The sequence below is a fragment of the Anomaloglossus baeobatrachus genome, chromosome 4 (genome assembly GCF_048569485.1).
Source record: "Anomaloglossus baeobatrachus isolate aAnoBae1 chromosome 4, aAnoBae1.hap1, whole genome shotgun sequence".
NCBI lineage: Eukaryota > Metazoa > Chordata > Amphibia > Anura > Aromobatidae > Anomaloglossus > Anomaloglossus baeobatrachus.
The window spans coordinates 330,226,140-330,250,110 of NC_134356.1; the positions used below are offsets into that span (position 1 = coordinate 330,226,140).

The 23,971-nt window shown below is 46.7% G+C and overlaps 1 protein-coding gene across 1 annotated transcript in view; it reads left to right on the forward strand.

Moving 5' to 3' along the window:
* Positions 1 to 750: 750 nt before the first annotated feature.
* Positions 751 to 23,971, forward strand: part of CAPZA2 (capping actin protein of muscle Z-line subunit alpha 2) — a 45,742-nt gene continuing 22,521 nt past the window's right edge. Inside the window, exons 1-3 of the mRNA XM_075345035.1 lie at positions 751 to 849; positions 16,873 to 16,936; positions 20,834 to 20,885. Of these exons, the coding sequence (XP_075201150.1) occupies positions 811 to 849; positions 16,873 to 16,936; positions 20,834 to 20,885 (155 nt within the window). The 5' untranslated portion in view covers positions 751 to 810. The remainder of the gene's footprint in view (positions 850 to 16,872; positions 16,937 to 20,833; positions 20,886 to 23,971) is intronic.

Here is a 23,971-nt window from a genome sequence, read left to right on the forward strand (position 1 = left end):
GTCTGTAATAGGAGGGCTTCCTGGGGTATTGTGGACGTCTGTGATAAGGGGGTTTCCTGGGGTATTGTGGGCATCTGTAATAAGGTGGCTTTCTGGGATATTATGGGAGTCTGTAATAAGGGGGCTTCCTGGGATATTGTGGACGTCTGTAATAAGGGGGCTCTCTGGGATATTGTGGGCGTCTGTAATAAGGGGATAAGGGGGCTTCCTGGGATATTGTAAGCCTCTGTAATAAGGGGGTTTCCTGGGTATTGTGGGCGTCTGTAATAAGAGGGCTTCCTGGGGTATTGTGGACGTCTGTGATAAGGGGGTTTCCTGGGGTATTGTGGGCATCTGTAATAAGGTGGCTCTCTGGGATATTATGGACGTCTATAGTAAGGGGGCTTCTTGGGATATTGTGGACGTCTGTAATAAGGGGGCTCTCTGGGATATTGTGGGCGTCTGTAATAAGAGGGCTTCCTGGGATATTGTGGGCGTCTGTAATAAGGGGGCTTCCTGGGCGTCTGTAATAACGGGGCTATTGTGGGCGTCTGTAATAAGGGGGCTTCCTGGGATATTGTCGGGGTCTATAATAAGGGGGATCTCTGGGATATTGTGGGCGTCTGTAGGAGGCCCCCTTTTTTTGCATCTACAGCCCCTGGTGACCCCGGTATCCACGCAGTAGGGCGCAGGCAGACCTCTCTCATACAGATGCTGTACGTAAGTCACACGTGACTGGGCGCGCGCTCCCGCCTCACTCCAAGCCGTCCTGTGACGTCAGGCTCCGCCCACTGGGCGCGCACCGTCATTCAGGAAAAGGGGGTGAAGAAAATGGCGGACGTGGACGATCAGCTGTCCGATGAGGACAAGGTTGGTGCTGTGCTGTGTGCGGGCGGCCGGTGCTCTTTATCACCATTGTCCGGGGGCTGCCGTGCAGGTTCTCAGGCCGGGCTGCTGGGGGCGCTGTTTATAGGCCGCTTGTGAGGCCGTTAATGGGCCGGGTTAGCAGGTGACTCCAGGACTGGCTGACAGCTCCGGGGCGGCGGACTCCGCTCAGCTGCGGCTCGTCCTCCTCCGCCCGTGTATCCGCTCCTTGTACGGCCGGAGCCGAAAATAGTCAGGAGGGTGGAGACCGGGGCACAACGGGGCCTGCATGGCCGGTGGGCACAGGCTGCCAGCTACTGCCAGGAAGTGCAGGCACAAGTGACAGCACAACTTCCTCATCTGCACAGAGCAGGTGTCTTCCCTGTGCCTGGTACTGCCCACTGCTGCCCTGTCTCACTGTGAGGCATCCTGGTCACTGCAGGTGTCTTCCCTGTGCCTGGCACTGCCCACTGCTGCCCTGTGTCTGGTGTGAGGTGCCCGGGTCACTGCAGGTGTCTGCCTTGTACCTGGCACTGCCCACTGCTGCCCTGTGTCTGGTGTGAGGTGCCTGGGTCACTGTAGGTGGCTGCCTTGTGCCTGGCACTGCCCACTGCTGCCCAGTATCTGGTGTGAGGTGCCCGGTCACTGCAGGTGTCTGCCCTGTGGCTGGCACTGCCCACTGCTACCCTGTCTGGTGTGAGGTGCCCGGTCACTACAGGTGTCTGCCCTGGCACTGCCCACTGCTATCCTGTGTCTGGGGTGGGATGCCTGGGTCACTGCAGGTGTCTGCCCTAATGCCTGGCACTGCCCACTGCTGCCCTGTGTGAGGTGCTCTGGTGACTGCAGGTGTCTGCCATGTGCCTGGCACTGCCCACTACTGTCTGGTATGAGGTGCCTGGGTCACTGTAGGTGTCTGCCCTGTGCCTGGCACTGCCCACTGCTGCCCGATATCTGGTGTGAGGTGCCCTGGAAACTACAGCTTTCCACCCTGCGACAGACCTCTGCTTGGCGTGATGTTCGGGGTACCTGTAATGACATGGCGGCCCTGAGGGCAGTGCGGGGTCCTGGGCTCATATCCCCCCAAGGACATCATCTGTAAGGAGTTTGTATGTTCTCCCCATGTTTGCGTGGGTTTCCTCGGAGTGCTCCGGATTCCTCCCACACTCCAATGACATACAGATAAGATTGTGCGGACACTGATGTCTGTAAGGTGCTGTGGAATACGATGGCGCTATATGTGAGTACGGTATTTGTCACCTCACATGACCAGTCACTAAGCTATGTCCCTACAGGACCCCACCAGAGCCTGGAGCACCCCCTAACCTCCAGCGTACACGGGCCATGGCACGCTGCTCTCACTAGCTTATTTCACTTTAGACAGGTTATACTTTATAGAACAGCACATTTACACTGTGTGTGTCCCGACAAACAGCCATGGGCTAGGCCCAATACTGCTGGCTGCGGATATGTCCAGGCCTTGCTGTAATAGGAACATCTGATGTGCACTGACCCAGGGCCAGAACCCACAGGGAAAACTAAAATGTTCACAAACCATATTCACATGTTTGTTTCCCACCATTAATTTACTATAAGCTCTGGGCTGTAGGCACATGTGGATACTGCTGTCTGGACTCCACCGTAGGGGCTTGATTGTACACATCACCCATCAGAGGCTTGGAGCTCAACGGCCATCTTCACACTGAGGATCTGGTCACATGTACAGAAATATCCACATTGGGGTTTTGTTTTTTTTTTTTTTTTTTTTTTACTCTACTCCATTACCAATCAATGTATAGAGTTAAATCTGCTGTGAAAATCCAGCCAAGAACAAACATGCCGCAGATATGCTTTCCATTTCCAGCAGGTTTTCTGTAACGTGTGTGTACTGCTAAGATCCGGGAACCCCACTTCATTTGGGATTGGATTCTTGTATGCAGAAGCAGCTCTGCCCTAGCACAGGAATATTGTAGACCACCCTCATTGTTAACACTGAAAGGGAATCTGTCACTAGGTTTTTGCTCCCCCATCTGAGTGCAGCATAATGTAGTAGCAGAGACCCTGATTCCAGCGTGTCACTTAGGCTACGAACACACATCCGGCATTTCTGCCGTTTGTCGGATCCGGCGCACTCCCGTACAGTCTATACAGTACAGTGGCTGCGCTTCAACTTCCTGGTCACATGACAGCATGTGACCGGAGATTGTCGCGCAGCCGCTGTACTGTATAGACTTTACGGGAGTGCGCCGGATGTGTGTTCATAGCCTCAAGCTGGGTTCACACATAGCGACAACGACGTCGCGTCACCATTTTCTGTGACGCAACAGCGATCTTGTAAATCGCTGTTATGATCGCTGCTTAGCTGTCAAACACAGCAGAAGCAGCAGTGATCATAACGACACGCGTCACTGTGCTACATGTGCAGGGAGCCGCGCACACTGCTTGGTGTTGGCTCCCTGCACTCCTAGCTACAGTACACATCGGGTTAATTACCCGATGTGTACTGCAGCTACATGTGCAGAGAGCAGGAGCCGGCGCTGGCAGCGAGAGCGGCGGACGCTGGTAACGAAGGTAAATATCAGGTAACCAGGGAAAAGGCTTATTGGTTACCCGATGTTTACCTTGGTTACAGCTTACCGCAGGCTGCCAGACGCCGGCTCCTGCTCCCTGCTCACATCATTTCGTTGCTCTCTCGCTGTCACACACAGCGATGTGTGCCTCACAGCGGGAGAGTGACGACCAAAAAATGAAGCTGGACATTCAGCAACGATCGGCGACCTCACAGCAGGGGCCAGCTCGTTGCTGGATGACACACACAGCGACAGCGACGGGACGTCGCTGCAACTTCACAGAAAATGGTGATGTAACAGCGACGTCGTTGTCGTCGTCGCTGTGTGTGACACCACCCTTACTGAGCTGTTTGCTGTCATTTTGATAAAGTCACTGTTTTCTCTGCAGCGGGTCTAGCAGTTATTAGAATGTAAAGCAGGGTCATAAGCAGCTCATGCATCTGCTGATGATAATGGTTATCTAATGGTAATCTGCTAATTAAACTGTGATTTTAGAAAAACTACACTGTGCAGCCCAGTAAGTGACACCTCATTGGAATTGGGGTCTCTTTTCTTTCATCCTGCTGCTTTCAGGTGGCAAAAACCTGGTGACAGTGTCCATTTAAAGGTGTTTTCCATGATGCCTGCACTCTATACTTCCAGATTGCTGAATTGGGACTATGTGCAGTGCGCACTGTCACGAAGGCTCTGGATTCTATTGGGGGAAGTGGGGGAGGGTTCATTTAGCACATCACCCCAATTATAAGAATCGCATGCAAACAGTCATGTGACTGCCCAATTGAGTGGGCAATACATTGCATACATTACATTGATTGTCACATTGAGTGACTTTAGCCTTCTTTTCTTTTCTCATCCTGGACAACCCCTGTTATTCCCTACTATCCCTGCCAGACATGACCAGTATGGCCACATTCCCACTATGAGCTTTTGATGACTTTTTAATGCTGCAGAATTTTTGCACCCACTACTTGTGTGATTGTGTTTTGTTTTTTTTACGCATTTTCTTGTGTCAATATTTTTTTTTTTTCTTCATGCGTTTTTGTCTTGGGATGTCATGCTTTAAAAGACACCTATCACTTGGATAAATGTTATTAACCTGCAGATATGTTGCTAATCTGCAGGTTAACTGCATTCTGAGCCAGCATGGCACCTGAACACTAAACCCTGCTGCCAGGAGGAAATTAACTTTAATCCTCCCAGCAGCGTTCCACTTTCCGTCACTGGGATGGCGCCAGTACAGTTGCCATTCTGTGTATGGAGAGTTGTGGCAGCTGGGTTTAATGCTGAGCTTCTCTCCATACACAGCGGTGACTGAACCCCTGATGGCACCGCCTTTGTGACTGAAACTGGAACACTGCTGAGAGGATTAAAGTTAATTTCCTCCTGGCAGCGGTTTTCAATATTCAGGCATTGGGCAGGTTCATAATGCTATTAACCTGCAGATTAACAGCAAATCTGCAGGTTAATAGCATTTTTCCACCTGACAGCTCATCTGGCCGAGAACAACAGTATTTGCGGTCCAATATTGGACAGGCTAGGTCCTTATCAAACTTGCTGACTATATCGGCCATTTCAGGCATTGATATTTTGTGTATGGTGCTTTTAGCCTTAAGTGTCTTAGTGTTATTCCTATAATATCAGTAACGTGCTTTTTTGGTAATAGTCCTTAAAGGGAATCTGTCACTGTCACCCTTCTGATTTTTTTTTTTTTTTTAATTAATATTTGCATACAGGTAGCAGAGCATAACGATGAAATTAGCCATATCTGTATACCTCCTGGATGGGGGGTTGTTTGGCAAAAAAAAATCATCTTTTATATTTTCTATCTTCTGGGCCATGGTCCATGTGCTGCCTGGAAGATAAGCCTGCCTCCGGTCTTCAGATTCTTCCTCCCCTTCTCTTCAGAGTCTCTGTGATGTCAGGAGCACAGCCGGAAATCCTGCGCATGTGCATTCTGCCTGAGGTCTCTCTACTGGACTGTGAAGTAGCAGTGACACCCGGCGCCTGTACCTACAGAAGGGCGGAATAGTGCAGGGGAGGGATGGTGGGCAGAATGTGCTGGATTTCTGGCTGCACACCTGAATACACTAGAGAAGAGAAGGAGGTATCCTATATAATGAAGACTTATCTCATGGGCAGCACATGCCCCATAGCCCAGAAGATTTAAGGCTATATGCGCACAGTGCGTTTTTCGCGGCGTTTTTGCACGTTTTTCGGGTGCGTTTTTGGCCTCAAAACTGCAGGACTTTGCTTCCCCAGCAAAGTCTATGAGTTTTCATTTTTGCTGTCCGCACACATCTGTTTTTTTACCTGCGTTTTTGAGTTAAAAAAAAAAAAATGGACATGTCAGTTCTTTCCTGCGTTTTTCTGCGTTTTCCCCCCATGCAATGCATTGGAAAAACGCAGCAAAACGCAGAGATCAAAAACGCAGCCAAAAATGCACCAAATCGCGGCAAAAACGCATGCGTTTTTTGATGCGTTTTTCGACGCAGGTGCGTTTTTGTGCGTTTTTAGCGGCCAAAACCGCAGCGTCAAAAAGACGCAGTGTGCGAACCTAGCCTAAGAGAGGATTTTTGCAAAATGACCGCTCATCCAGGAGGCATACAGGTATAGCTAATTTCACCTTTATGCCACCGTGTGCCCATATTAATAACTTAAAAAACTCAAAAGGGGGACAGATTCCCTTTAAAAACCTCCTGCACTGTTACTGAACTGATCACTTAGAGGAGGGGTGACCTTTTAGTCATGATGTAAGGTATGGACTATATAGGCAGTTTGGGGAAAGGTTGGTTGGGGATTACCCACATGGTAACTAGGTACATATTGTCGCAAAGCCCAAGGCTCTGGGATGGCAGCACACCACACACATGAACTTTGAGTAACTGGAAGCATAGTTGGAAAACTGCATTCAATGTGTAATGGAAGGACTAGCGTATGTCTAAAAGAAACAAGTGTAGACCAACCATTAACTTTTTTTTTTTTTTTTTTTTTTCCCCCGCTTTAGTTCTTTCTTGCCCTTCTTCCAAGATACATAACTTTGTTTATTTTTCCATCAATATAGCTGAATGAGGGCTTGTTTTTGTCAGGACGAGTTGTACTTTTGAATAACACGATTCATTTTACCATATAGTGCACTGGAAAACAGGAAAAAAAATCCAAGTGCTGGTACATTGCAGAAAGAAGGTGTAATTCTGCAAGTTTTTGAGGTCTTTTAGTTACCATGTTCACTATATAGTAAAAGTGGTGAAAAAAAAATTCAGAAGTTTGTTAAAATAAATAAATTAAATCTCTTGGCGCCTTTTTTTGAGAACCGTAATGCTTTGATTTTTCGGGATCTAGGGCTATGTGACAGCTTATATTTTGTGTCCTAAGCTGATGTTTTTAATTATACCCAAAAATTATAATTCCGGCTTTTTTTTTTTTTTGTTATGGTGTCAAGTGATCGGATTAATTTTATTTTATATTTTGAAAGATCGGACATGTCTGAAAGCAACGATATCAAATGTGCATTTTTTGTTTTAATGGGGCAAAAGAGGGGTGATTTGAACTTGTGTGGATTTTTTCATGTTTTTAAAAACTTTATTTTTTTCCTTTTTTTTTAATTTATTTATTGTATTTACTAGTCCCCTTAGGGGACTTGAAGCTGCGATCGTCCGATGCTTCTGCAATGCATAATAGTGCTTCAGCACCTCTTTGTAAAGCAGAAATCACTATGAATGTGGATCACAGCTGGCGTTCACAGGAGGATTATAAAGACAGACACAGGGGTCATCAGTTGACCGCTGGCAGTCATGATAACCCATCAGTGCCCCGCTATCATGTCGTGGGACCGCCGATTAATGCGGGGAATGACGCCAGTGCGTGTTAAATCCCGCTGTCAGTGATTGCCAGTGGGATTTAACTGGTTAAGAGCCACAGGTGGTTCTCCGATCCATCCAAGGCTGTTAGGTTCACATGTTGGCTGCTCAGATCAGCTGTCATGTGCAGGGAAAGCTGATGGCTCTGCAGGCAAGCCCACATGAAAGCAAGAGACACGTCCTATGTTTTACTAGTACATCATAAGTGAATGGGTTAAAGGGAATCTGCCAGCAGATTTTCGTTACCTCATCTGAGAACAGCATAATGTAGTAAGAGACCCCAAATCCAACCATATATCAGTTAGTTTAATGGGTGCAGCAGTTGTGACCGTTCTTATCCTGAGGTCACACTGGCGTACAGCATCTCATGCAAAATAATCCGGTGCTATATGCTAATGACACTCTGCTCAAAGACTGCTGTGAGCGCGAGCTGAGCGTTATTACATTGCCATACAATTCTCTCACATGCAAGAATCGGATCTCAGGTACAGAGAAGATGGAGAGATTAGTTTCTCCGTTTTATCCATTGCCTGTCTCTGTATCAGGTGCAGTCCAATGTTTGACACGCACCCTTAAATTGTATGGGTGCACGTGATCCGATTTGCAGAGGCACTCTCAGCATGCTATAATTGTTTTCTCGTGCTGAAATCGGCATGAGAAAAAAAATCACAGATCAGCACTACCCCATAGTATAACATTGTTCTGAGTGCTATCCAATAAAACATCATAGTACTCGTCCGTGTTTGTGAGCGAACCCTTAGATTTAGCAGAGCTCAGAAAGCTTGCCCTGCCCACACCACAGCTTTCTGTATACATTGTCTAAAGACAGTGAGCAGCTTAGAGGAAGGGGCATGGCTGGAGCAGGGCTCATGTGAGCTGTAGTCCTGGCATCATTGTAAGAAAACAACACAATCTAAGTGACACATCGCTGTATTCTGTCTCACCTTGAACCTCATGCTGTACTGAGATTACATAGAATAAACCTGCTGACAGATTCCCTTTACACCATGGAAATGTCTGATATCAGTAGGAATGGCCAACATGCCCCGCTGGTTACTGAATGTTGATTACAAACCCTATTGATGCTCCATTGCTGAATAGACCAGGTTACAGAATGCCATAACCACCTGCCGGCATCCACATCTTGTGTTAGTGGATGATAGCACTGGATAAATCAAAGGTAACGAATACCTTTTTTTTTTTTTGTTTTATATGTTATTGGGGTTGCACAGGGCAGCTGAGCGTGGTGTAGACCCATAGACTAGTATCTATCACAACAAATGTTTGGCCCCACAGATTAAAGGTCACTGTTCTATTAAGAACTGCAATACCCAGCACAGCCGTAGTCTCCTGACCTGAACTCCGCAGCCTTATAGGAATTTGTGGCAGTCTTGGTTGGATCAGGAAACCCGTGGTCGCTCTATGCTTCGTAGTACATACTTGTACTGTGAAGCTCTGAAAGGTTGTGTCACCAGGTTTTTCCTACCTCATCTTAGAGTATCGTAACTTAGGGCTGGAATCAGGGTCTCTTTTCCTATCACTTAGTTTTACTGGGTGCAGCAGTTATCACAATCAGAAGTATTAGTTGTAATATGTAGCAGAGCTCAGATAGCTAACCCCGCCCACACCATAGCTTTCTCTATTTATTGTATATTGATAGTAAGGGGTGCTTCACACACAGCGAGATCGCTGCTGAGTCACGGTTTTTGTGACCTCATTAGCGATCTCGCTGTGTGTGACACTGAGCAGCGATCTGGCCCCTGCTGTGAGATCGCTGCTCGTTACACACAGCCCTGGTTCGTTTTTTTATTGTTGCTCTCCCGCTGATAAGCACACATCGCTGTGTATGACACCGAGAGAGCAACAATCCTGAATGTGAAGGGAGCAGGAGCCGGCGTCTGACAGCCTGCGGTAAGCTATAACCAAGGTAAACATCGGGTAACCAAGGTGGTTACCCGATATTTACCTTCGTTACCAGCCTCCGCAGCTCTCAAGCTGCCAGTGCCGGCTCCTGCTCCCTGCACACACTAACCTAAGCAGTGTGCGCTGGTAACTAAGCTAAACATCGGGTAACCATACCCGATGTTTATCTTTAGTTACCAGTGTCCGCAGCTTCCAGACGCCGGCTCCGTGCAAGTGCAGCGTCGCTTGCACGTCGCTGCTGGCTGGGGGCTGGTCACTGGTGAGATCTGCCTGTTTGACAGCTCACCAGCGACCATGTAGCGATGCAGCAGCGATCCTGACCAGGTCAGATCGTTGCTGCATCGCTAAAGTGTGAAGGTACCCTAAGCTGCTAGTCAGTGCTGGGCAAGTGGTTTTGGGCCAGATCTCAAGTTGGCGCCTAATCTGGGCCTTGATAATCTTCTGCTGATAACACAATCATTGTATTGAAACAGCACACAGCCTAATAAGTGACACTACCCTGAATTCAGTGTCTCAGCCCCTACCTCTTGCTCCCCTCAGATTATATAGTAAAAAGAAAAAAAAGCCTGCTGAGAATTTCCTTTTAATTCAACCTTAAATGGATCACGATTCAGTAGCATAAAGGTACCGTCACACTAAGCAACTTACCAGCGATCCCAACAACGATAGGGATCGCTGGTAAGTTGCTAGGAGGTTGCTGGTGAGCTGTCACACTGCGACGCTCCAGCGATCCCACCAGCAACCTGACCTGGCAGGGATCGCTGGAGCGTGGCTACACGAGTTGCTGGTGAGCTCACCAGCAACCAGTGACCAGCCCCCAGCGCCGCGTGGAAGATGCTGCGCTTGGTAACTAAGGTAAATATCGGTAACCAACCCGATATTTACCTTGGTTACCACTGCACGGAGCTACACGTGCAGAGAGCAGGGAGCAGCGCACACTGAGCGCTGGCTCCCTGCTCTCCTAGTACAGCACACATCGGGTTAATTACCCAATGTGTGCTGCAGGGAGCAGCGCACACTGAGCGCTGGCTCCTTGCTCTCCTACTTACAGCACACATGGGGTTAATTACCTGATGTGTGCTGCAGCTACATGTGCACAGAGCAGGGAGCAGCGCACAATGCTTAGCGCTGGCTCCTTGCTCTCCTAGCTGCAGGACACATCAGGTTAATTAACCCGATGTGTCCTGCAGCTAGCTACATGTGCACAGAGCAGGAGCCGGCAGCACAGGCAGTGAGAGAGGCTGGTATCGAAGGTAAATATCGGGTAACCAAGGACAGGGCTTCTTGGTTACCCGATGTTTACATTGGTTACCAGCCTCCGCAGAAGCCGGCTCCTGCTGCCTGCACATTTAGTTGTTGCTGTCTCGCTGTTACACACAGCGATCTGTGCTTCACAGCGGGACAGCAACAACTAAAAAATGGCCCAGGACATTCAGCAACAACCAACGACCTCACAGCAGGGGCCAGGTTGTTGCTGGATGTCACACACAGCAACATCGCTAGCAACGTCACAAAAGTTGTTCGTTAGCAGCGATGTTGCTAGCGATGTTGCTTAGTGTGACGGGGCCTTTAAGGCTAGACTGCCTTCAGGACTGTACAGGGCTTAGGGTACCTTCACACTTAGCGATGCAGCAGCGATCCGACCAGCGATCTGACCTGGTCAGGATCGCTGCTGCATCGCTACATGGTCGCTGGTGAGCTGTCAAACAGGCAGATCTCACCAGCGACCAGTGAACAGCCAGCAGCGACGTGCAAGCGACGCTGCGCTTGCACGGAGCTGCCGTCTGGAAGCTGCGGAGACTGGTAACTAAGGTAAACATCGGGTATGGTTACCCGATGTTTACATTAGTTACCAGCGCACAGCTGTGTGTGCAGGGAGCCGCGCACACTGAGCGCTGGCTCCTTGCTCTCCTACCATAGCTACAGTACACATCGGGTTAATTAACCCGATGTGTAATGCAGCTACATGTGCAGAGAGCCGGAGCCGGCAGCACAGGCAGCGTGAGAGCTGCAGAGGCTGGTAACTAAGGTAAATATCGGGTAACCACCTTGGTTACCCGATGTTTATCTTGGATACAGCTTACCTCAGCTGTCAGATGCCGGCTCCTGCTCCCTGCTCGCTTCATTTGTCGCTCTCTCGCTGTCACACAGAGCGATCTGTGTGTCACAGCGGGAGAGCGGCTTTGAAGAAAACGAACCAGGGCTGTGTGTAACGAGCAGCGATCTCGCAGCAGGGGCCAGATCGCTGCTCATTGTCACACACAGCGAGATCGCTAATGAGGTCACTGCTGCGTCACAAAAAACGTGACTCAGCAGCGATCTCGGCAGTGAGCTCGCTGTGTGTGAAGCACCCCTTAGAGCTAATGTTTATTTGTATTCCCTGCATGTCGTGTCTATACAATCTTGCTTTGCTTTCTGTGAATTTTCTGCCACGACCAATGTGCCCATAGGTTCTGCACAGTGTGTGATCTGTGGAAAATGATTATTTTCAAGCCAATGTTTCCCCTAAGGGTACGCTCACACGAGCGTGAAAATCGGAGGAGTGCAATGCGAGAAATTCTCGCATTGCACTCTGACCAATGTTAGGCAATGAGGTTGAGCTGTTAGTCAGCTTTTCTCGCATCCAGATTCTGGATGCGAGAAAAGCGGCAGCATGCTGCGTTTTGCTGCTACCGCCGTATCTCTCGCACCCATTCAAGTGAATGGATGCGAGAGATACATCGGACTGCACTCGGATGTTATCCCAGTGCAGTGCGATCTACGCACAGGCTGACAGTGGAGGAGATGGGAGGATTAACCCCTCCCTCTCCTCCGCAGCGCCTGCACTCAGCTTCACAGCTGTGACCTGATCGCAAGATCGGGTTACAGTCGCATGACACTCGGCTCGCAGCAGAGCCTGAGCCGGGGGACATTAGCATATCGCATCCGATGCTCTCGCATCAGATGCCATACGCTCGTGTGAGTCCAGCCTAAAACTGAAAGTCTTGCAGCCGCCATAGGTTTTGGATGAGCTGAAGATCGCCAATCTAATGTCTGTTGCTTTTTTTGTCATAAATTTGTTAAATGGAAAAAAAACCCCTGAAAGGTGTGACAAACAAGGGAGCACACGTCCCAGCATTTCTGCATCTACCATTGCCACTGATTGAGCACCGCTGTATGGCAGGACCTAATGAAGGCGCTGTAAGGTGGCACCTGTACCTGTCTATTATATCCTGTTATTATATAGTTATTTCTCTGGTTTTGTCCCCTGATCCTTACTGTTTGCTGCTCTGTAGGCTGAAGTATGAGGGTGTGCCTGTCCCTTCCCTGCCCGTGTCATGTAGTCATTATTGCCATAAATGGACACATAAGCCACTGTCACACTGGTGATGCTATTGGTTTGTAGTATAAGATGTAGGAGGAAGTGGTTGTAGTGTAATCTGTATGTAAAGTCAGGCCATGATTGCGTTATTGCCTAGGAAGATTGTCACCCTGAATGTGTATCCCATGTGAAGATCCTGCCCGGAGATCAGTGTGCGGCCTTTAATTTTAGACCTGCTTACAGAGCACTTCTCTGCCATCAGAAGTGCAGCTGAAGAGGGACCAGTACTGGCAGAAAGGAGGCATTGGAGTAGAATATCAGGCCCTGACATGATTGCAATGAGCACTGGAGCCTTGTGTTACGTAGATGATTACTGAAGGAGGGCGGATTCCAGATTGGGAATTGTCAGGAATGTTACTGCACAGCGCTGTCACTGAGATCTGCTGCGTCTGTTGTATCAGCTCGTGCCTCAGTATCTAGTGTGTTTACAGCTAGTTCAGCTTAGAAATGTCTTTTTGATATCTTATGTGAGGCCATTTTAAATTAGGAGAGAGCCCTCTATTTTGGACCTTCACCTCTTGGCTACAGGAGAGAGGTTACATAGTGGCTCCCTGTCCTTTCCTGCATTACATGGACAGCTCATTTATCGGAACAGGAATTATAAAGGGTTTAATTTCACACTTAGTGACGATACAGGAGAATTGAGTTGGTTTCCACATAAATTAACTGTTGAGATGTTCCAGAATGGGGTTGGTTAGGGATTTCCCAAAGTGGAAACCCCCTGTAAGAGTGTTCTTAATTGTTTTAGATGCTAAACAGTGATATAGCATTGCTAAGGCTATGTGCCCACGCTGCGGATTTTGCCGCGGATTTACCACGGATTTACCACGGATTTTCCGAAAACCTGCAGCAGCGGCACTTCCAAGCCATTTCAATGGCATTTTGGAAATGCTGTGTCCATGCTGCGGATTTTTCCGCGGCGGATTTGCCGCGGATTTTGAGCCGGAAAAATCTGCAGCATGTCAATTATTGTTGCGGATTTTGGTGTGGATTTTGGGTATAGAATGGGAAAAAAAAAAATCCGCATCAAAATCCGCGGCAAAAATAAGGTGCGGATTTGCCGCGAAAGTCGCGGATTTTCATGCAGAAAAATCCGCAGGTACATTCTACCATGGACACATAGCCTAAGTCTTTTAAAGTTGTCTATTAATGATGAAGATAAACTCATGTCATCTAGGAAGTTTCTACTGTAGTCATACAGAATATTGTGTTCATATCAAAAAAGCCCATTAACCTTTATAATGGCTTGGGAACTTTGTTTTTGCACTTTTGTTTTGTTTTTTTTATCCCCTCTTTTGTTCCATGATCCATAACTTTTTGTTTTGTTTTTTTTTTAATGTTCACAGTATGGTAAAAATGGCCTGTAAGCATGACTCTAAAGCAGGAATCTATGGCTTTATGCACACGCTGAAGTTTTTGGTGCAGTTTTGTTGTTAGAAATTTTGATACCCAGCCAAGATAAAGACAGCTGGGGCTGGGAATTCTCAGGCTGAAGAGACTCATGCTTATTGGGGCCCTGAAAATAAAAATATTGGTTTGCAGCCACCCAGGATTGTCGCATTCATTAACCCCAGCATCTTACCCCCCTCTTCCCGATTGCCCTGGTGCAGTGGCAATCACGGTAATAAGGGGTTAATGTCAGCTCACAGCTGCCAACATGCCCTAGATTAGTAATGGCAGACGTCTGAGCCCCCCCCCATCAGTAATCTGTAAGTAAAAGAAATAAATACACCCAAAAAGTCCTTTATTTGAAATAAAATACAAAAAAACCCTCTTTCACACCCCTATTAACCCCAAAAATACCCATGTTTGATATAATCCACATGAGATCCCATGACGATTCCAGCTCTGCTACATCTGAATTCACTCTGAGCGGCCATATAACATGACTGCCCGCTGTGAGATTCAGGCAGAGGCTCAGTGAGCCATGTGATGAGTGGTGACATCACTCAGGTTAACCGCGACCACAGCTGGAGGTTCCCATGGGCCTCCACCTGTGACTGCAGGTAACCTGGCCACAGGGGAACCTCAATGAACTCAGGTGAAGTTACACACAGGGTTTGGGGAGTTATGTTGATGTTCCAGAATGTGATATGATTACATCTGAATAAATGTTGATTTAAACCCTAGCCCACGTGTCAGATGAAAGAAAATATGACCCTCTTATTTTCGGAGAAACACGATACAGATATAAGTGCATCTCAATAAATTACATTAACCTTTTGATGATATTCTATTTCAGTAATTCAATACAAAAAGGGAAACGTATATAATCATTACAAACAGAGCAATCTAGTTCAAGTGTTTATTTCTATTAATGTTGATGATTATGCCTTATAGCCAATGAAAACCGAAAAGTCATTATCTCCAAAAATTAGAATAACTACCATAAAACACCTGAAAAGGCTTCATAAGTGTTTAAAATGGGCTCTTAGTCTGGTTCAGTAGGCTACACAATCATGGGAAAGACTGCTGAGTTGACAGATGTCCAGAAGGCAGTCTTTTACACATTCTGCAAGGAGGTTAAGCCACAAAAGGTCATTGCTAAAGATGTTGACTGTTCAGAGTGCTGTATCCAAGCATATTAATTAATGGGAAGTTAAGTGGAAGAAAAAAGTGTGGTAGAAAAAGGTGCACAAGCAACCGCAGCCTTGATAGGATTGTTAAGAAAAGGCCATTCAAAAATTTGGTGGCAATTCACAAGGAGTAGACTGCTTCTGGAGTCAGTGCTTCAAGAGCCACCACACAGACGTATCCAAGACTTGGCTACAACTGTTGCATTCCTTGTGTCAAGCCACTCATGACCAGTAGACAACGCCAGAAGTGTGTTACCAGGGCCAAGGAGAAGAACTGGACTGTTGCTCAGTGGTACAAGGTGTGTTTTTCAGATAAAAGTAAATTTTGCATTTCAATTGTATATCAAGGTCCCTGAGTCTGGAGGAAGAGTGGAGAGGCCAGAATCCAAGCTGCTTGAGGTCTAGTGTGAAGTTTCCACAATCAGTGATCTGCCGGTGTACATCCACTGTGTTTTATCAAGACCAAATACCAGGAAATATAGAGCATTCCATGTTTCCCTCTGCCGTCAAGCTTTTTGGAGATGGAAATTTCATTTTCCAGCAGGACTTGGCACGTGTCCACACTGCCAAAAGTACCAATACCTGGTTTAATAACCACAGTATCACTGTGCTTAATTGGCCAGCAAACTCGCCTGACCTAAACCCCATAGAGAATCTGAGGTATTGTCAAGACGAAGATGAGACACCAGACCAACAATGCAGACGAGCTGAAGGTTGCTATCAAAGCAACCTGGGCTTCCATAACGCCTTAGCAGTGCCACAGGCTGATCGCCTCCATACCACGCCGCATTGATGCACTAATTCATGCAAAAGGAACCCCAACCAAGTATTGCGTGCATTTACTCTACATACTTCTCAGTAGGCCAACATTTCTGAGTGTAAAATCATTTTTTCAGTTGGTCTTATGTAATATTCTAATTTTCTGAGATAATGACTTTTGGGTTTTCATTGGCTGTAAGCCATGATCATCAACATTAACAGAAATAAACACTTGAAATAGATTATTCTGTGTGTAAGGACTATATAATGTGTTTTGTATTGAATTACTGAAATTAACTTTTTGATGATATTCTAATTTATTGAGATGCACTTGTAGGTAGATATATAAATTTCATAATTTATTTTTTAGTATGAGTGGGGTTTTGTTTTTTTCTTTTCCCCCTGCCTTTACATACGGTTCCAACCATTTCATATTTGAATTGGTCCAGGTCGCTCATGACCAGCTTTTCTGCCAGTAGGGAAATGCTTCCTGCACTGCTCTCAGGTGGAAGTGGCACTGTGTGCAGGTAAAATGAGTCACTATATTTTACAAGCTTATCCTTTTCTTCTAGTGAATATTGAGGGTGTCAATAAGTCAGAAGCCCAATGATTAGTGTGGCCAGTCATAAACATAAGTGTGTTGGCAAGCCAGACTGCAGATTGCAAAGCTCCTAACCCTGGAGAGAGCGGTCAGATAAACCACTACTTTGTGTGTGTCTGGTTAGCTTTCGCGGTGATTATTGTACATTTATTTCCACATTTAGTTCTCCACGTGACCTCATGGGACAGTTGGGGGCAGCATTAGATAACAATCTTGCTTGTTCTAAACATTTGTGACATTGAAAGTGCTGCACACATTGTATTCTGCAGCATTAGGAGATGCGTGTCCTGGGGCACTGTATTGCCCGTCCCAGTGGAGACTGACTCAATCTTTCCTGGAAATGACTTACATTTCTTACAAATTTTGTTTTCCTTTTTGTTTTTAGGTACGTGTCGCAGCAAAATTCATCATTCATGCGCCTCCAGGAGAGTTTAATGAAGTGTTCAATGGTATGTAATAGTGTTAGCTTTACATTTTTACCTTAATATTATTCTTGAATATTAGACAAAATATGCAGAGTCCCAGACTGGAGGTCAAGAAACTGCTAGATTCGGTATATCAGCGTCTGTTGCAGGTGGGGAGGGGAAAATTCTACGAGTTTGGGGACAAGCCGGGCAGATTGCTGGCCAATGCATTAAAAGAAGGGAGAGCCCACACTATTCCCTGCGTAAAGAACTCTCGAGATGAACTGCTATACGCTACTCCTGATATCTCTAATGCCTTCCACACTTATTATTCCAAATTATATAATCTGACCCCGGGGCCTCTTGAAGTAAACTGTGAGCCCCCTTCAATGCCTTCTCCCTTTAAACCTTTCAACAGGACCACAATTGTAGACCTTAAGAGCCCTTTTCTACTGGAGGACGTCCTGACAGTAATCCGTGATACACCCAGTAACAAGAGCCCCGGCCCAGACGGATTCCCTGCCAAATTTTATAAAGCATTTGCAGCACAGATTGCGCCCCTGATGCTCCTCTCTTTTAATACCATTTCAGACGAGATTCCATTCCCCCCCCCACGCCACGACGGCCCATGTGGCCTCACTCTGAAAAGCTGGAAAGGATCCCACCGTGTGTAGCAGCTTCAGACCAATATCACTGCTTAATGTGGATTTAAAAATATACGCTAAGCTTCTCGCAAACAGACTCAATCCCCATCTGCCAGATTTGGTGCATTTGGATCACTTTGGATTTGTCCCTGGTAGGGAAGGAAGGGATAATACCCTCAAAACTCTAGACCTGATTCAACATGCCCACACCCAAAAAATCCCCATGATGATGTTATCATTAGACGCCGAAAAGGCATTCGATAGAATTTCTTTGCACTCACTCTCACAGACCCTGACCCACATCGGCTTCGACCCAGCCTTCTCATCCAAAATTCTGGCCCTATATCGCTTCCCGAACGCATATCTTAAAATTAATGGCAGTTTGTCGAGGCCCTTTAACATTTATAATGGGACTCTACAGGGGTGCCCCCTATCCCCATTACTTTACATCTTAGTCATGGAACATCTGTTGTCGGCCATCCGACTCAACCCCGACATTACAAGGGATCAAAATTGCAGACGACCTCCTCATATATTTGCAAAACCCACTGACCTCTCTTCCATCCCTAATGCAGGAACTAAACCGCTTCAGCAAGTGGTCCAATTTTAAAATCAATTTTGATAAATCAGAAGCTCTGAACATATCACTTCCCCAAGAAGTGGTTAACGTCGTAAAACCAAATTTCCCCTTTAAATGGCCAACTAATGGTAGTATTGGATACCTAGGTATTGTTATCCCATCTGACGTAAACAGACTTTTCCAACTAAATTTTCAAAGTTTTCTGTCTAGGCTTGAGAGGGACTTGGCTTCCTGGCATCGAGGTACCCTCTCGTGGTTTGGCAGGATTAGCTCCCTTAGGATGACAGCCCTACCCAGACTGCTCTATTTACTTCAGACTGTTCCGGTATATGTCCCGGCGTCTTATTGGGTAAAGTTACAGCGTTCATTCAATCAATTTGTGTGGTGCAAGGGATGACCCCGACTTGGGAGTAATGTTCTGACTAGGACCAAGGGGGCGGGAGGAGCGGGGCTTCCCTGCTGCCAGCGATACTACCTGGCGGCTGCCCACGCCAGGGTCTTAGATCTCTTACATAATTATGGATCGAAGCTCTGGGTACGGCTGGCGCATGACTTGTGCCCCTTATCAGTCCCAACCCTGCCGTGGAGTTGGCCGCTCTTCACTAAACATAAAATAGTAATGTCCTACAGTACCAAACAAACACTGAAATCTGTACACTCATTACCATTGAGTAAACGCCTGCTTCAGCCCTGGGGTCCTCTTATGCATGTTGGCGCTGCGGAGCTCAGGGCGGTACCATGGCCCATATCTGGTGGTCCTGCTCGAGCCTGACGGCCTTCTGGAGCAAAGTATTGGAGGCTGTCCAAGAGGTTACGGGGATCATAATCCCTAGTCGCCCCGAGGCAGCCCTGCTGTTTGTTTACAATATCAGAGAAAAAAACCCTCACAGGACATCTCCTCCAGGCCGCCAAGACAGTGATCCCACGACGTTGGAAAGACTCCACTCCCCCGACTATAGTGGAATGGGCGACAGAAGTGAATACAGTACACCGTATGGAGATGGTAATGACCCAGTCACGAGGTCAGATAGTGGAAACTTCCTCTAAATGGCTCACGTGGGAGGTCTTCCTCTCTGACCCCAAGTTCCTAGCTTTAACTCCCAGTGATCAGACTCCTTGGCATGCATCACCCCCAGAAACCATTTACTTTCCCCTTTCAGGTTCAACAGTTGAGGCTTCCTTCCCGGTCATCACACACCCCTCCGTGTCTCTCTCTTCACTGATCCACATCCCCATCTCTTCTCCGATCTTCCCCTCTCCCCGTTCACTTCTCTTTACTTCTGTCATGTTCTCATTTGTGGTAAGACTCGTCCAAATTTTCCTTATTTACAGTTGTAAAGTCGTTGAGCCTGAGGCTTTGATCCGTTGTAAAGGCTCTTTATATTTCAGTGTTTCCCCCCCTCCCATGATTAATCTGTAGTGAAAGTAAATGAACAAACACCGAAAAATCCTTTATTTAAAATAAGACATGAAAACACCCTTTTCCACCACTTCATTAATCCTCAAATACCCTCCAGGTCTGGCGTAATCCACATGAGGTCCCATGACGCTTTCAGCTCTGCTACATCGGAAGCTGACAGGAGTGGTTGTAGAGCATGACCACTCTCTGTGAGCTCCACGGAGCAACTGAAGTGAGTTGCGCCGTCGGCGGTGACGTCACTCAGGTTACCTACGGCCATAGCTGGATTCTCTTTGCCAGGTACAAACTTCTACAGAGGACCAGTTTTTTTAACTGATCCATCCTATCAGTTGCACCACAATTTCAAACGCATCTGTCACTTCAGTCACAAAATGGATTGTGACTGATGCAAAACAACGGAAGTGTGAAAGCAGCCTTAGGCAATTGAGCTTGTAAAAGTCTGGTCATTTGTTCTATATACAGCAAGCAATGTCACAGCATTGCTGTATATAGATATAGAAGAAATCACAGTATCCTATGTATGCCGGTCATGGACTGGTTTTCACAGGATCACTGTGACACACGGGTTATCATGACAATTTATCGATGTCCCTCGTTTGCGTTGCGTATATGCCAATGACCGTTCAGAAGAGCACACCCCACGTATCAGCGCGTGTTAAATGCAGCTTTCAGAGATTGATCGCAGCATTAAACAGGTTTACAGCTGGGGGTGGAAGAGGCAGATGAAGGCTGAATGATTCAGCCTTCATCTGCAGGGAAAGATGCGGGCTCTGCATGCGAGTCCGCATCAAAGGTAGGGAAATGTCTCACGACGGACATAGCGCGTATTAGTCTTAAAGGAGTTAAAGAAGTGGTTCACCCATATTTATTATTGGCCACAATGATATTATGTTGAGAGACAAGGCTTCTCTCAAATACCTTGTGTTGCCAATAGTGCTTGTGAGCAGTGCTATTGCAGTCCGCTCTTCTCAATCGCCTGACCCGTGACCTCGGTGATCCGGTGATGTCACGTCAACTTCCTGCTCACGTGACATCACCGCGGCCGACCTCAGTCATCGTGAGTCACTGGGCTTTGGGTGGTGTTACCCTCCAAGTAAAGGGAGAGAAAATACTGTACTACCCTTTGAAAGTGAAGGGAGAGAAAATATTACATGCTTTAAGGAAAGAAAATACCCTCTGTAAGTGGAGAGAACACTGTAATAGTACATTTTTTTTTTTTTGTGAAAATTTGTGCTCTTTATTTGTCAATATAAATCTTGTTTCACATTAATTCTTCCTTGAAATGTTTTCTTCTGCAGATGTTCGGTTCCTGCTGAACAACGATAATTTACTCAGGGAAGGTGCTGCTCAGTAAGTATCAGTTTATAAGTCCTGCCATATTTCTGGTATTTCCATGTACTTGTATTTCAGAGTTCCCCATTTCCTAGTTTGGGGAGGGTTTAGTAAATGCAGGCATTCAGGCCAGATGCAACTAGGTCCAGAAATATTTGGACAGTGACTGAATCTTCATGTTTTGGCCTCTGATTGCCACTATTTTTTTTATTGAAAGGGAACCTGTCACCAGTTTTTTGCCCTATAAGTTGCAGCCACCACCACCGGGCTCTTATATACAGCATTCTAACATGCTGTACAGTATGTAAGAGCCCAGGCTGCTGTGAGAGCATAAACACTTTATAATACTTAACTAACGGTCACGCGGTGGGCCTTATGGGCGTCTCCATTGTCCGGTGCTGGCGCTGCCTCTTTCGGCCACCTTCGTCCTCCATCTTCTGAAGCTGCGGTGCATGACGGTGCGATGTCATCCACACTCGCCGACATTCAGGTCCTGAGCAGGGCAGATCAAAGTATTGTAGTGCGCCTGCGCAGGATCGGCGAGTGTGTATGATGTAGACGCGTCATGCACACAGGCTTCAGAAAGAGGACGAAGATGGCCGAAAGAGGCGGCGCTGGCACCGAAGAACAGATGCCCATATGGCCAACCGCGCGACCGTTAGGTAAGTATTAAGTGTTTTTTGTTATACCCCCGGCCTGGGCTCTTATATACAGCATGTTAGAATGCTGTATATAAGAGCCCGGTGGTGGTGGCCGCAGCTTATACACCTAAAGAGTGGTGACAGGTTCCCTTTAAAATTAAATAACATGTAGTTGAAGTGTAGCTTTTCAGGTTTAGTTAACTCCTTAACGACGTATGATGTACTATGCTAATTAGCACTCCGAGCCTGCATCTGTGCTGGTAAATGGCTGAATTTAATTTAACCTGTTAAATGTCACTGTCAATCTCTGACAGCGCCATTCTGCCTGCACGCTGCTGTAACCCCTTAATGACGCGCTGTGTGAAGACTTGTTTTTGTGGGACAAATTGTACTTTTCATATGATGTAATGGAAAGCAGGAAGAAATGTACAGCGGACCCAGCAGTATGGTTCCCCAAGTCAATATGATTACGCAGATGCCAAACATACATATATTTTTTATTTTAAGTAGTGGAAAAAAATATGAAATTTTGTTAAACAAAATAATTAAAATTAATAATAATAACGACTTTCCGAGAGCTGTAATGTTTACTACTTTCAGATATGCTCCCCAAACCAGTGTTCTTATTAATATAATATTGGGGTATATATTTTTTGTTCGCTGCTTGTTAATTTCTTCTTTCTGTTGTTGCGGTGGCCAAGAAACAGCAAGTCAGCAGTTTTTTTTTTGTTTTTTTTTCTCTCATTGCCTTGTTTACCGATTTTTTTTTTTTTTTTTTTGATTTGTTTTTATCGGCTTTTTCAGAAAGTAGCGATGCTAAACAGGTGATGCTTTTTAAGCATGTTAAATTGGCACATCATGGAATAGTGGCTGCAATTGAATATATAAAGCTGACTGTGTGTGTGTCCGTATGTCCGCTAAAGGAATCCGCACCGTCGCATTTACAATCCCGAAATTTTGCACAGATGGCTCAAGTGACCCAGGGAACGTCGAAGACTATGTTTTGACAGAAAAATGTAACCCCGCGCTTTACAGTTAGTCTCTAAAATCCTGCCGCCATTAAACTGAATGGAGGTGGGAGCTATAGGTTATTAATAGCAACTGTCAGTGGTTGCTATAGGAACAAAATAAACTGTTAGTTGAAGCTTATGCATGAGGTTATAGGATGTCTGTGGAGAGCTGGATAGAGACAGAAAAAGACGGACACAGATGGGGAAAGAGGCGGCAAGAGACGGCCGGGGCAAGAGGCAGACAGACAGTTACTATCCCGGGCAACGCCCGGGTGCTACAGCTAGTGCTAAATAAAACATAGCTAAAACCCCCCCAACCCCCACCCTCCCACCTCTCTGTTGCAGAGATATTGGCTTGTAAAGTTCCGGTAAATATTAAAGTCCAAAGGAGATTTTTCCAAAATATCCAAAGGGAGTGTACGTTTTCCCCTGCATGAAGTTTACCAATCATATGCAGGAACATAGTAGGGAAAAAAGAACACACCCACAGTTGCTTAGAGCGGATTATTTTCCTTGTGCACTATGTAATGATAGTTTGCTCTCACTGTAGAGCTGTGTGAGTTTACGAATACTACTACAGCTTTCATCTCATGGCAGACGATGTGAGAGGAGAGCTGCAGGAGTGTTTGTAGTGAGGCAAAGCTTAGCTCTGCTGTACTGCACTGCTCACCCCGACTACTGTGAGAGGAAAAGTGTATGCAGTGAGATCAGTGAGGATAGCAACCCTGTCAAAACATGTTTCACATAGGAGCCAAGTGTGTGTCCGGAGGCAGCAGAGCCGTGTGTGTCTCTATGTGCAGCAGAGCTGAGTGTGGGCAACAGAGCGATGTGTGCAGTAGAGCTGTGTGCATATATACTCTTTAGGCAGCAGAGTGTGTATTTACTCTGGGCATTAGAGCTGTGTGTGCAGCAGAGCTTTGTGAATATGTGCTGTTTTGGCAGCAGAGATGTGTGTGTGTATGTATATTTATTATTATTAATATTATTATTATTATTATTATTAGTAGCGTGTGTCTTTGGACAGCAGAGCTGTGTGTGTCTGTACATATGCAGCAGACATGTGTGCAACAGTGCTATCGGGGGGGGGGGGGGGGGGGGTGTAGCAGAGCTGTGTGAGTGTAAATGTATGGATCAGAGCTGTGCATGTCCTCCCCCCCCCCCCCCCCCCCCCATAGCAATCTGTGCGGCCCCCCCAGACCACTATGCAACCCACCCCAGTAATGTGTATACCCCCAGAGTTGTTTGTTACTCCAATAACATCTATGCCCTCCAGTAGTGTCTATGCCCCTCCTGTGATGTATATATTGAAGCTCCCTGCCCCTCCTGTGATGTTTATACAGCAGTGTCAGTGTGCACTGTGCGCGGCCATGTCTGTTAGTGACGGCCATCATGCAGCACAGCCACATGCCCAGGACGAGCTGGATGGAGACAAGCGGGAATGTGTCTGTATGCA